Below are 14,063 nucleotides of genomic sequence, written 5' to 3' on the forward strand. Positions count from 1 at the left end.
TGTTTAAGAATTAAACCGAATATCTTTATATGCTGTTGCTAGAATGCTAAGCTAAGCTAAGTTAGCTAACTAGCAGCGAAGTGACTGTCAAACTCCTCACAGCTCAAACTTTTCTCCCTCACATAAAAGAATGAATATTCCAAACTCAGGAGTCATCTTCTTCCTCTTAATCCTCTCATTAATTCCAGAAAGCGGTTGTTTAATGTTTAATTCGGCAGCTCCATGTCGCTGTGAGAGTGACGGTTAGTTACAGGATGAAGAGTTTAAATGAACGTTAGAAACAGCTCGAGCTCAGCGCGCGACCTCGCAGCCATGTTTACAATAGAAGCGCTAAACACAGACTCGCGCTGGAGAGGCGAAGGGGCGTGGCTATGCAAATCAGCGCCGCTCTGATTGGACAAGACAGAATCGAGGCGACTAATGTAAATGCCCTAAGCGCTTCATTCTGGTCAGGGTCGCAATGTTAATCCATTACATCGCATTACACACGAACTTATTTACTCATCTACTTACCCTAAAGTAATTTAAATGTAAAGTGGGTCCAGGGATAAGCTTTAACATTGGCTAGTTTCTTAATAAATTCTGCTTATGGAAAAACAGGTAAAAACTGGTTTAACAGGTTTTTTTTAGGAGCTACAGCCATCTAGTGGGTCAGAAAGGTCTTGCGGCTAAATCTTGATTACTGTCACTTCCATCAACTCACAGTAGTTTTCTCAAGTTAGACTGTAAATAACGTGTGTACATCAATATCATTTTTTCTGATTGTATTTTTCACATTGTTTTATGTTATATTGTTATATTGTAATCACTGGGTGCATTGCAGTAACACATCCCAGAAAGGACGCCAACCCATCTCAGGGTCTCGCACATCCACCCCTCAGACACAGCCATTAATGTCTGTATGCAGACGAGATTCAAATTCTGGATCCCAGCTACAACTAAAACAAAAATCGTGTTTGTCTCAGTTGCGCAGTGGGTTTCGATTACCCGATTACTGGTTCCTTTCTGTGTGAAGTTTGCATGTTTTCCCTGTGTCTGCGTAGGTTTCTTCCGGGTGCTCTGGTTTTCTCCCACAAGTCCAAAAGCATGCGTGTGTCCAAAAGTGTGTGTGTGTGTGTGTGTGTGTGTGTGTGTGTGTCTACTGGATTTAAAGAAAACAGTTACAGCACAAAAGCCATCAAACTATTAAAAGAAATGATGAATAATACTACAATTATCAAAGCAAAACAGATATTTCATTTTACATATTACATATTTAGATAAATTTATATGTATTGATATATTTTATATATTACACATGGACGTACTTTATTTTATATATTAGAAAAGAAGGCAGATATTTTAACTGACCCAAAGTTATTTTACACTATTTATGCATGTAGGTGAGCATAATTGCAGTGGTTTTTGAATAATAGATTACTTGGCACCACAAGACTCGTACAAATCATTCAGCTTTACTATCGAATAAGGGTCCACAGATGCCGTTGATTCTTCCTGGCCTTCTTTTTGGGACAAATTCCACTTGCGGGTGAACTCCATTTCCACCTCACCAGTCCCAGTGGAATAAGGAGAACCTGTTTGTAACATGGAGATTATAAAGTACATATTTTCATATGTTAGAAAAAGACATAAGAATGAAATGCTTACAGTCATCAGGAGCTTCTTGTACATCAGGAGTTTCTCTATCATTTTGGTTTCTGCAGAGATTAAAGAAAATAAAAGCAAAAAAGAAACAATTAATGAAAGAAACAATTAATGAAAGAAGTTTTTAAGCAATAACAATGGTTGTTTCATCCCTGTAGTTGTATCTGAGGGGTGTGGACAAGGCCCCACGATATACTGGCATCCCCTCTGGGGTGTGTTACGGCTTTGCACCCATTGCTTCTTAAAAAATTGTTAAATGTAATAATCAGCCAGTAGAAAATAGACATTTAAATATCATGTTGTTGAGTTTGTAAGGACGAATGTAAAATGCTTTGGATTACCTTTTCAGTTTAGCTTGAGCTCCTGTATAAAGAAAAACACGTGATTAAAGTGGTGGTTATATTAAAAAACACACACTGGAATTCTATTGATTATTTTAGAACCTAACCTGGTAAAATGTTGGTCATTTTGCATACAACAAGAGCAGCTACTAAAATGACTATTAATATGGGTATTGTAGCATACAAGGGGAGGGAAGAGTTACTACCTGTAAATAAATAACAATGAAAACATAATTAGAACTAAAAAATAGCAAAGTTTATAAGCCTGTCACATGTAAAATAAACTTACCAGATATGTTTTCAGGTAAATTCAGTGAGTCATTTAATTCTGCATTGGCTTTCTGTACACGAACTGTAATATTCTTAATAACCATCCAGTATGATCTCTGTTTGTGCACATTTAAGGCACAAAGATATTGAGCAGCATCAGACTCCTTCACATCACTGATCGTGATAAATGTCTGAAATTTTGGGTTCAGAAATTCAGTTTGGTTTGAGATCCTGGATATCAGTTCTTCTTTCAAACTGCACTGGTCATTGTATGTGATGCCATACGATGTCATAATGTCATAATCATAAGAAAACACACAGGTGCTGTTCCTTCCAACGGTCTTGATCCAGTACACAAGAAATGGATAATTCTGATAATCATTTATAAAGGTGAAACTGCAGTTTAAATGTACAGATTCACCTTCAGTTACTGTGATTGAAAGATTTCCCCCAGATTCATTTATCACTGAAAAATAAAAACTTTGCTGATTAATTTAAAACCATAAAGTTATGGGCTTCAGAGAATTAACAACAGGGCATGAAAATATACTTACTGCTTAGATTGCGGAAAGCAACTATGTATGACATGAGAGTGTTGGGAGAAGGTTTAAATGGAAACAAGAACTGTTCAGAATCCAGAATATTAACACATCTAAAAAATCCACTTCCTACTTTTAGCGGGCATTTTTTACCACTGGGATTCAGACTTTTATTCTTATGAGATTGTTTGAAGGATTCATTGTGAGCACAATGTACTGAACAATTTTCATTAATCTTGTTGTCAGATTTTGTGCTTATTTGCCATTTGTTGGTCTCACAGTTCAGTTGTACTTCTTCATCCTTTTCTGTATAAATGAATTCAGTGTGTCCTTAAAAAGAGAAAATCATACCTGTAATTATGATACCTGTAATGGATTGAATTTTACTAATAAACAAAGTACCATCAATTAAACTACATGTTCTGAAGTTATTTTTTCCCTGAGTTTCTCTAATGGCAAAATAAGACTTGCAAATTTGATTTACATAGAAAACAATATTCTGCGTAACTCTACCACCAAAACCAAGTCACATAAATAACATAAAACACTTAAAATACAGTGTAAAATTTACTCACCAAGAGATTTATTGAAATACAAGACCAGAAGGATAAAACACAGAATCGCCATAATTACTTTCATAAACTGTAGTAAAAGCAGAAGTGAGAGGTGAAAAGAAGAGAAGTGAACGTTTTGTTTCAATATGTACTTGTGTATAGCTGAAATTAAGCAAGAACGTTATTCCTCTCAGCTCCAGGGGCGTCATACAATGGCTGACCCGGCCCTCTGACCCCAGCTTTCAAACAAGCCAGAATATGCAGAAAATGAATCGTTGTACTGTACACTTGTATATGTATATATGACAAGTAAAGGGATTCTATTCTAGAACACATTTACTCAAAAACATGTTAGATAATAAATGACAGGGTAACCCAATTCTTAAATGTTTTTCCATGGAAGTAGAAAACTGTTTGTACACCATGCAGAACTGCTGTGGACAACAATCAAAGTAATGTACAGCATTATAAACAAAATATGTTGTTTTATTTTACTCCTTCATCTTAAACATTCTATTTAAAACCATGTGAAGAGCATATCGTGGATGATCTATCCAAGTGCACATTGTTGATGTACATTTAAACTAAAAAAAATAAAAAAAAAGTAAAATATAGTGGGTTTTTTGTTTAGTTTAATTCATTTGCACTAACAGTTTTATCATTTTTTTGAATATTTGTGTGGTCAGGTCATGTTATAAAATTGTATCCATTACAAAAATATAAATCTTATAACATTAGAAGTAAACAACAGCACTGAAATCCACTCCGAAACTCTGTGTTCTGTCTTTAAAGGGGTGATAGAATATTCATACAGAATGATAGCCTATTTTTAATTCATTCCTTTTTTCATTTAATAATAGTCTGTAGGTCTCACAATAATTTGATGTCAGTGATTTATCCTGGTCAACTTATCCTGTGTTGTGGTGGGTACATATATCACTAGATATATACAGTATATATATCACTGTATAACCTCTGATAACATCATGCTGTTAGTAATCACTAAAATAAGTTTTAAATGGATAAAGCGGAAGAGAGGAGGAAGTCGAAAATTGAAATTGATTGACGTTCGCGTCGACCAATCAGATGAGTGTATTCCGACACGTGTTATCCAATAGGAGAGCAGGGAGCGCTATTTGAATCGGTGCAGGAGCAGCGCTGTGTTTGGCGGCTCGTTGTTTGGTTGTATCAGCGGTAGCAGCGATTTCTCTCAAATCATCGGATCGGTTCTGAGCTTTTTTAATCGTGGTGCTTGTGTTTAAAACCCGTTCTCATGGAAGTTTCAGTTCCTGTAAGTATTAGATGTAGAGTTAGAAGGATCTGTGTGTGTGTGTGTGTGTGTGTGGTTATGGTAACGTTAGTAAACATGGCGGTGCTGGTTTGAATCTTAGTTATGAGTTTTTCTTTAAATGATCCTCATGTGTTTCTAACTCCTGTACAACAACAATAACTGATCTGATTTAACTTGATCTCTTTCTTTCATACAAGTTTGTTCCTGCACCGTGTAGTGAGGCCTGGTGCTGATCTAAACGTGTGCTGCTACAAACACAGCTGGTGTTTTATATTATATAGTGAAAATTAATCCTCTATCAGAGCCATTACTGAGGCTCTGAGCTACATTCTTATAGTGTTAAGCAACATGTGAATCGTTTAGTAATGTAAATGTTTAAAAGGAATATGTACATTAACTTTACCATGCAGATAAACCCACTATATTCAACTCATTTGGGCCTCGTTGTTCCTTTAATATTAAAGGAATATTAAGTATTAACTTTTGGCTGGGTCCTTAGGAAGGAAGGATCCCATTTTAAAACTTTAAAATCAATGTCACTGGTTACAGACCTACAGGCCTTTCCTTATCAATGCTTAAGTACCTCATCTATTATGTTTGTAAGAGCAGTGGTTTCTCAGCAGATAATCCAAAAGGTTACTGGTTCAAGCCCAAACACCTCCAGCTTGCCACTGTTGGACCCCTGAGCAAAGCCCTTAACCCTCAGTCGCCTGTGTTGTGTTTAGTCTTTATTTCTGTAGCTTTGGTTGAAAGCCTCTGCTAAACGGCACACATGTAAAAGTATGTTGGACTTTGACACCAGTGTGTTGAGTGTTGTATTTGAATGTTCACATTGCAGACTCTCAGCCAATGTGTGTGCACCCGTCATACTTGATGAACTACACTGCATTCCTTACCTCACTATTTTTAATTCTTTTATGTATTTCTATTAATATAAAGTTTGCAGTGCTTGTTTTGCTAGTTTTAATACTTTACATCTGTGAGCCGAGTTGCCCTCAGGAATCAAAAATTTTCTATCCAATCAAACCACCTGCTAGCAAATTGTTGTTATATGAACTTTGGTTGCTCGTTTCAGTTCCCTCTTATAATATTTGGTTTGTAATACTTAAACGTTTCACTTGCACTGATTTAGTATCTTCCTGTTTCAACAGTTGAAAGTTTAAAATTGTGTCTGTGGCCTTGTTAGTGCATGAAGTATGTGGGGGTTAAAACTGTTACTGTATGGTGGTGATTCCTGTTTAAGGTTTGTTTTTCTGAATTTAATTGGGTTCTTTTTTTTTTTTTTTTTTTCCCCAGCACCGTAATGCAGAGAACCCAGCGCCACACAATGGCAAGGCGGGTGATATAAAGGTTGGGGCTTTGAGGGCTGTCCTGGGAGAGCTCTCAAACTTTGCTGCCAAGCCTGCAAAGACCACGGTATGCGACACCCACATCTCCCACAAGTTTATCATGTTTTTTTTGGCTTTTCTTATTTTGCCTGCCTTTTCAGAAGGGTATGAAGTCAGCAGCTCAGCCAGCTGCTGTGCAACCTAAACGTGTCCCAGTGGTGCCCGAGATCCGTCCTCCTGCTTCGGTTGTTCCACCGTTTCAGGCCGGTGTCTCCATGAAGATGGAAGAGGAGCTGTGTCGGGCTTTTTCTGAGTCGCTCTGTCCCATCGAGGACATCGATAAAGATGACGCTGATATCCCACAGCTGTGCGCGGAGTATGTAAAGGACATCTATGTGTACCTTCGCAGCCTTGAGGTGTGTACTGAACCCCAGATCACCTTTTCTTTTGCCTTGAATGTTGTTTGATACTGACCTGTTGTGCTTGTTTTACAGGCTCAGCAGGCGATCAGACCCAAGTACATGGAAGGTTATGAGATTAATGAACGTATGCGAGCTCTTCTGGTGGACTGGCTCATTCAGGTGCACTTGAGGTTCCAGCTGCTCCAGGAGACTCTGTACATGACCGTGGCCATCCTTGATCGCTTTCTCCAGGTAAGACCTGAAGTCAGTTGGGCGTTCGGTTTCTTTCTTTTGTGCCAGATGCTGATGCTTTTGTTGTACAGGTTCAGCCGGTGTCTAGAAGGAAACTGCAGCTGGTGGGGGTCACTGCTATGTTGCTTGCCTCAAAGTATGAAGAAATGTATGTTCCTGAGATTGGAGACTTCGCCTACATCACAGATGACGCCTTCACCAAACCTCAGATCCGTGAAATGGAAATGCTGATTCTGAGGGAACTGAACTTTGAACTTGGACGCCCCTTGCCTCTTCACTTCCTCAGGAGGGCTTCAAAAGCTGGAAATGTAAGTGTGACCATCTCCTGGATTGGTAGCAATGAGTAAAACTGATACAATTATTAAAGGTGTCATTTATGACTGCAACAGGTGACTGACCTTAACAGCAAAAGATGTTCCGAACACTGATGCAAAACTTTTATTAAATACAATGGACTATTGCCCCCCCCCCCCCCCCCCCGTTCTATAAAGACTTATTGCAACCTTCCTTTCCTGCAATGAACATGACTTTATGAAAGACATGGCATCCTGGTTGTGTTCATGAGCCCCCCCTCTTTTTTCACCATAATGCAATAATTTGCTGGCACAACTTTGTTTTAGAAACACTGGCAACAATTCCAGTATACTAAGATTATTTCATTTGTTATGTATGAGCCCAGACAGGCACGTTGCAAAATGCAGCATCTACACTTAAATTGGTGTTTTTACCATCACAGCATGATTTAAACAAATGTGCATGTTGGAACTAATGTTGCTGTTAACTCTTCTTTCTTCTCTGCAAGGCCGACACTGAGAAGCACACGCTTGCTAAGTATTTCCTTGAACTGACCCTGTTGGATTATGACATGGTCCACTACCATCCATCAGAAACTGGAGCAGCTGCTCTCTGCCTCTCTCAGCTCGTCCTTGATGGACAGAAATGGGTAGGATAATCACTTCTACCAATCACTCTGGTTTTAAACTTAGTGGTAGTTGGTTGGTAACAAGATTTTTTTTTTTTTTCCAGTCTCCAACACAGGAACACTACACAACATACAGTGAGGCCCACCTGAAGCCCATCATGAGACACATGGCCAAAAATGTGGTCAAGGTTAACGAGGGCCTCACCAAATACGTGGTAGGTACCTGTTAATCACTTCCTTTCTTTTTGCCTTGGCTTAATTGCAACTTCATTCTTTGCTTTGTCTTGCTACAGGTGGTGAAGAAGAAATATTCCAGCAGCAGGTTGATGAAGGTGAGCCTGATGCCCCAGCTGAAATCTGCTGTGGTTAAGGACCTCGCTGCTCCTCTGCTGAACTCATGAGCTTCCTCAAAGAATGACAAATGACAATACAAATCTGCACTTTACTTCTGATCAGCTGTTGGAGATGGGCTTTTAACTACATTTGTGTATCTGTGTGTATGTATAAATAAATGCCTTTTACCTTTTGATATTTTATGGACCACTTGGTTCTCTTGCTGTATTTTTACTGGTATTTAGGACGTAAGACTTGTAGCTGATAACTGAGCTTTAAGTTTGTTGAACATTTCAATAAAGTCCAAAGATTTTCTTAACACTGGTTTGAATTTTTTTTTTTTTTTAGCTGTTGCACCAAAATGAAATGTGCTTGATCAAATGGTTGCAGTGTGGTTTACAAAATGTTTGGCTTGCAACTGTATAGATTATAGCTTCTTATTTTAGGATTATTTAAAGACTTGCATGTGCAAATTAGTTTGTAAAAGAGCTGCAGTGATCAACAATAGGCAAATTTGTTGTTAATCAGTATAGTTCAAACTTTGTAGAGCATACTATTACTTTATAGCATGTAGAACATCACCAACCTTTAATTTATTTAAACAAATCAAGTTTTGTCTCAAACCTGAGACTGGTGCTAAGGTTCTGACTGAAGAGGAAAGCTGTTGTGGTTTCTTGCTCTATGTTGTCTAACAATCAGAAACCACTTAAAGTAGTTTTAATATTACATTTGCTTAATTCAAGTATGTGTAGATTATAGCTAGCCAGATTTTTTTTTTACCTTGACCATTGTGCAAATTTGATTAAATGTCTTCTCTTTAAAATGAGACGTGTCTCTGTCTTGATGTGAAAGCTAATGAAAATGTGTGAGTTTTACAGGGATAAGTTTAGCAGATATACACTGCCAAAGTAAAAAGAAGACTTACAGAAGGAGCATCGTGATCAACTATATTTGTTATAAAGGGGATGAGTTGAGGAACAGGCAACCTTGACCTGAGTGAGTAGTCTTACACCAAAATGGACTCAGCATGTAATTGCAACAATGAGTATCACAAAACGGTACAAAATCCATTTGTATCATTTGTAAAACGGTTTATTTAAACTGCCAAATATTCACCTAGTACCAGATATTGCACAATTAGAGCTAAAAGTACTGTACATTACAAATAACACACATATGATCCATGAGATGATGAATAATTTACTGGAATGAGAATGAGCTCACTGTGGGTCACTGTCTATGACCTGACCCATTCATTGCATACTGTCAGGATTGGAATTAGTCCGGTTTGCATCTAAACACAACCTAACATCTATTGTACAATTATAGAAAAAATGCCAATTTGGAAATGGAAGCACAATACACAGCACAATGGGTCCATGAGTCGTATTATTAAGTCATACGAGATATAAAGATGATTAAAGTTTAATGTAAACATGTTGATTCTGTAAGACAGGTCCCTGTAACAAATAGTGTATCTTTGGCAAACCATCATACATTTATCTATCTATCAATATCCTGGGGTGGCTGGAAGTGGCCAGTACGGCCAGTATGGTTTCATACAAATAAAGTGCTTTGTAACCACGTGCAGTAATGGATGTGCTTCCTGTGGTTCAGGGTTTCTTTGACTTCTTAATGCTTTAAAAATCAGGCAAATCATTAAAATAAACCTGGCATTAGCAGCAAATTATTCCCTTTATACACCGAAGATTGGAACAGATAGTTATTACGAACCATGACGCGTTTAAAAAAAATCACCTTCATTTACACAAGAAAATTCTTCAATTTTTAACGATAAAAAGATTCCAGGTTCAACAACGTTTGTTGTTTTGTGTATTTAAATGAAACCAGATCACTTTAAATATGGCTGACCCGAAGGAGAGGAAACAAAATGGTTTAACCTATATAAATATAATAAATAGTTTTGATCAGTGCTCACAGGGACTGTGTAACGTTCAGCCCTGGAGAGAAGTGTGCTGCCTGGCACCCTGTACTCTTCCACACTGAAGGACACGGCCGCAGACCTCACTGTAATACGGCTACAGTGTGTAGTAGTTACAGTGAAATCTCCACATCGCTGGTTTCTTCTCCTCGTCTCCCTCTCGCTCTTATCTTGTTCATTCGTTTCCACTGAGTTAGGAGTCTCTGAGGTACGTGAAATTCTCCGCTTGGCGTCTGTGGATTGATTTAGATCTTGGTGACATAGTTGTTGGGGAAAAGTCCCTGTTTGCCTCTCAATCGTCCCGTCCACCAGCCTGAGGCGTCTGAAGAGCAAAAACACACGGTCAGAAGTTTAGTCTTAGCCTCGCTTCATGGGCTCCCTGTGGCTCCTTGGCCTCATTCCACTGATCTCCTGTAGCTTTTTGGCTTCGATCCACTGGCACTACAGCTCCTAAGCCTCACTCCTTGGAATGCCTGGACCTCCTTAGCATCACTCCACTAACTCACTGCAGTTATTTTGCCTCACTCAATTGACTTCCCACAGCTCCTAGGATTCAATCCACTGACTCCCTGGCTTTGCCCCACTCATGTGACTCCCTGCAGCTCCTTGGCCTTAATCCACTGATCTGTAGCTGTTTGGCTTCAATCCACTGACTCTCTACAGCTCCTAAGCCTCACTCCACAGAATACCTGGACCTCCTTAGCATCACTCCACTGACTCCCGGCAGCTCCTTTGCCTCACTTCATTTATCTCCTGCAGCTTCTTGGCCTCAATCCACTGACTCCCTGTAGCTCCTTGGCCTCATTTCACTGATCTCCTGTAGCATTTTGGCTTCAATCCACTGGCTCTCTACAGCTCTTAAGCCTAGACCTCCTTGCAGTACTTTAGCCTCACTCCATTGGCGTCCTGCAGCTTTTTAGCTAGGGGTCCTTCTGATGCTGCTTTCCTTTATGGTGATGATCAATAACCCGTGTTCTTGACCATGTATCACTGTATTACTATTACTGTTTCAGGTATTTTAGTGTGTGTAGCTCATAGAAACATTAATAACTAGTTAGGTAAAATATACCTAATATCAATACGTGTCATTTTTGGGGTTTTGAAAAGATGTTCTCATTATTAAACACATTTTAATAATATAAGATTTGGTTCAGGGACACTAAGATGGTGAGAGATTTGTTTCCATGTCATGTATTTTATATTGCAAGTTTGTATTAACACCACAAGAGGGCGACAAATACAAACATGATTAATTCACTGAGTTCAAGGGCTGATCAACAAGTAATAAAAATCTGAGTGCTGTGTACCTATTATTTTGTAGAATAGTCACACTAAATGTGTCTTGCATGTATTATTTAGTAAACACACACACTATAAACACTGATAATAAAATGAACAGCCATTAAAGTCAGTTATACTGTATAAGCAGGAATTATATCACAATCCTCAAATCATTTCAGTCATGGGTGAAATGTTGTGTAGCTTATAGAAACTATATATATATTTATTAGTGCCTTAAACCACTTGCAAAAAAAAACACTGCTTGATCTGCTTAGTTCTTGTACTGCGTTTTAAAGTTCTTAATACATGTGTATGTAAGATAAAACATATTTGCATGCAAGCAGTCCTAGCAGCTTGTTCATCGTCTGCTAATCAGTTTATGTTGATAATTTAGTTGGTGCAGCTTGCTTACCTTCCAAGAGGATCTCGATGATGTCATCGGCGTTGAAGCTGAGCTCGTCTGTGTCCTGGGCGTCGTAGGCGTACAGAGCTCTACACTGAGGCACATGAGGCTTGGGTTTGGTAGCTGGTTTTGGTCGCCCACCCCCTGGAGGGGGCCTGTTAGCCGAATGCCTGTGAGCCCTGAAAGCAGGATGATGCAGTTAAACAGTGTTTAGAGTTTGGGACACTGCTAAATGTTTTAGAAGCTGCTGTGAGCATGCTGTACAAATGCAAAGTGTAGTTAACAAGAGCGTGAAGTTAACTTCACTTTCAGCAGCGTGTATAAAGGATGGTAGGATTGTGGCCTCTTTAAAGTCCCCCTGAACTTAAAACCATGATCTTTTTAGACCTTAAATATTACAAATAACATCATTATCTATTGAGAAAAAATTTTAAATATGAAACAATTCAATAATTAATAATGACACATTCATATATAATTTATAGATCCTTAACTGTGGTACAGATGTCAAAACATAAATGTTGTCGTGACATTTTTAGGATTTTCTCATTATTAAACATATTTTAATGCTATAAGGTTTTAGTTCAGGGGGACTTTAAGATAGTAACAGCTTTATTTCCATTCAAAACGTTTATATTGCAAGTTTGTATTAACACCACAAGAGGGCGACAAATACAAACATTTCGCTCAATTCACTGACTTCAAGGGCTGAGTGCTGTGAATTGTTCCACAAAATAATAAGCAAAGTCACTAAATGTGTCTTGCATAAATTATAAAAACACATACACGCATACATAATCTATAAACACTGTATCAATAAAATAAACAGCCCTTAAAGTCAGTTTTATCTTGACTTGAAGCAGGGGTTATATCACAACCCTCAATAATCATTTCAGTCATGGGTAAAATGTCTTGCCACGGTCAGAAAACCTGTGATCTTCTCTGCTAGCCCAGAGCTGCTACCAGACAGAGGACAGGCTGAATCCTACACCTCTCCTGGGACCTAACGGAGCTGTTTGTTTTGTGTGAAGAAGGCCCAAGGGAGGTTTAGTAACACTACAGAAAAGCAAGGAGCAGAGAAGGATTCAATTCCAAACCACCATGAGCCGTGCGATGGTTCTACATGCTGATCTGAGATCATCAGAGGGGCAGAATTTAGTAACTGTTTAGTGAAAAAGTCACGTAGCTGTACAAGGCTATTGTAGTTAAAAAGTAATAGAAGCCAATCGTTGCCATGAGCATTCAGTTAATTCATGAACAAATTTACTACCGAGTTTAAACAGTGATGCATTGTTCTATTTATTTATTTATTTTTTACCACCGTTTTATCCTGTTCTAGGTCATGGTGGGTCTGGTTTCAATATTCAACGCTGGGAGCAAGGCAGGGATACACCTCAGATGAGGTGCCAATTCATCGTGGTAATAAAAGCCAATCATCCAGACTAAACATAGCCAATCATGCTGATCAGTAGCACCCAGGATTTGAACCTGTATCTCAGCGATAGCACACTAGTGCCATAGACCGGTGCGCCACCCAGTCACACAATGTAGAAGTTGCAAAAGATGTATATACAAGGTATTCCTGCCTTGCTCCCAGTGTTTCCTGTAGGAACCGGGCCAAGAACGTTAAAAATAGATATGAAAATACACATTTAACATATAAATAGTGTTTTTTTGTCAAAAGACCCCAGTGTTGACACAATTGTAAAGCTTTACAGCAAGTCTTTATCTGTTTTTATTAGATTACATGAGCCAATCAAGCATTTTAAGGCTTTTGTTCATAAAACCTCAGATCAGCAGAAGAACATCTGTCAACAGCTGGACACACTTTGACAGGTGTAACAAAGATGATTTTAAGGGAAAGGAAGATTCAGTGCTGATTTGGAATTGCACTTCATACTACAGTAAAGCAACAGTGAAACCACAACCAGCACCACCACTGATGATACCACTCCACACACACACACACACACACACGCTCAAAACTCACATTCCTCCATTTGCAGATGTCCGCTGGTTTCTGTTACAGTAAAGAAATATATCAGGTGTGTTACAAACGGCCTCACTCTGTGTGTGTGTGTGTGTGTCAGGTCTAGCTGATGTGTTGCAGACAGAACTTTTTTCATCTCGGACAAACATTTACGGCTCCTCTGTTTGCAGATCAGTGTGTGTAAGCTTTGTTATATAAACTGTGAGCTGCTGATGCTCATTATTTCTGTGTGTATTTAAAGAAAACCTGTGTGACCAGTTTCAGTCAGACTGAACAAATGGACTTCTGCAGCACGCAGCTGTTCAACAGCAGTCTTGTGCATGTAAAATATTTTACTGTCTAACATCCAGTCTTTGTACAGCAAAAGTGATTCTGTTACTTACAGTACATTATCCCGGTTTATTTAAAAATATTACAATATTATGTGCTAATTTACTCACTTCTCTTAAAAATAATCTGATTATTCATGCATCCATGCCTTTATTCAGTTACTTCCTGTATTTACATTTACATTTGTGGCATTAAGCAGACACTTTTCATCAAAAAAAATTCACTTTGGGGCCCAACAATGG

The 14,063-nt window shown here is 38.5% G+C and overlaps 2 protein-coding genes across 8 annotated transcripts in view; one reads left to right on the top strand and one right to left on the bottom strand.

The window, feature by feature from the left end:
- Nucleotides 1-1,356: 1,356 nt before the first annotated feature.
- The window catches only part of myo1ea (myosin IEa), a 52,041-nt gene continuing 39,334 nt past the window's right edge, over nucleotides 1,357-14,063 (bottom strand). The window contains exons 27-34 of one of the 7 annotated variants that reach the window (XM_062989346.1): nucleotides 13,492-13,521; nucleotides 11,511-11,680; nucleotides 2,810-3,124; nucleotides 2,275-2,721; nucleotides 2,093-2,191; nucleotides 1,986-2,007; nucleotides 1,648-1,697; nucleotides 1,357-1,574 (exon numbers count right to left, since the gene is read on the bottom strand). In XM_062989346.1, coding sequence (XP_062845416.1) covers nucleotides 1,417-1,574; nucleotides 1,648-1,697; nucleotides 1,986-2,007; nucleotides 2,093-2,191; nucleotides 2,275-2,721; nucleotides 2,810-3,124; nucleotides 11,511-11,680; nucleotides 13,492-13,521 — 1,291 coding nt within the window. In that variant the 3' untranslated portion in view covers nucleotides 1,357-1,416. The other 6 variants (XM_062989347.1, XM_062989348.1, XM_062989349.1 and 3 more) reach the window with 6 other exon arrangements.
- On the top strand, nucleotides 4,463-8,082 carry ccnb2 (cyclin B2). Its single transcript, XM_062989532.1, has 8 exons — nucleotides 4,463-4,639; nucleotides 5,936-6,055; nucleotides 6,129-6,383; nucleotides 6,462-6,620; nucleotides 6,692-6,928; nucleotides 7,423-7,563; nucleotides 7,647-7,757; nucleotides 7,836-8,082. Exons 1-8 carry the CDS (start codon nucleotides 4,622-4,624, stop codon nucleotides 7,941-7,943), a joined length of 1,149 nt encoding a protein of 382 aa, XP_062845602.1. The 5' UTR covers nucleotides 4,463-4,621; the 3' UTR covers nucleotides 7,944-8,082.

The sequence above is a fragment of the Trichomycterus rosablanca genome, chromosome 27 (genome assembly GCF_030014385.1).
Source record: "Trichomycterus rosablanca isolate fTriRos1 chromosome 27, fTriRos1.hap1, whole genome shotgun sequence".
Lineage (NCBI taxonomy): Eukaryota > Metazoa > Chordata > Actinopteri > Siluriformes > Trichomycteridae > Trichomycterus > Trichomycterus rosablanca.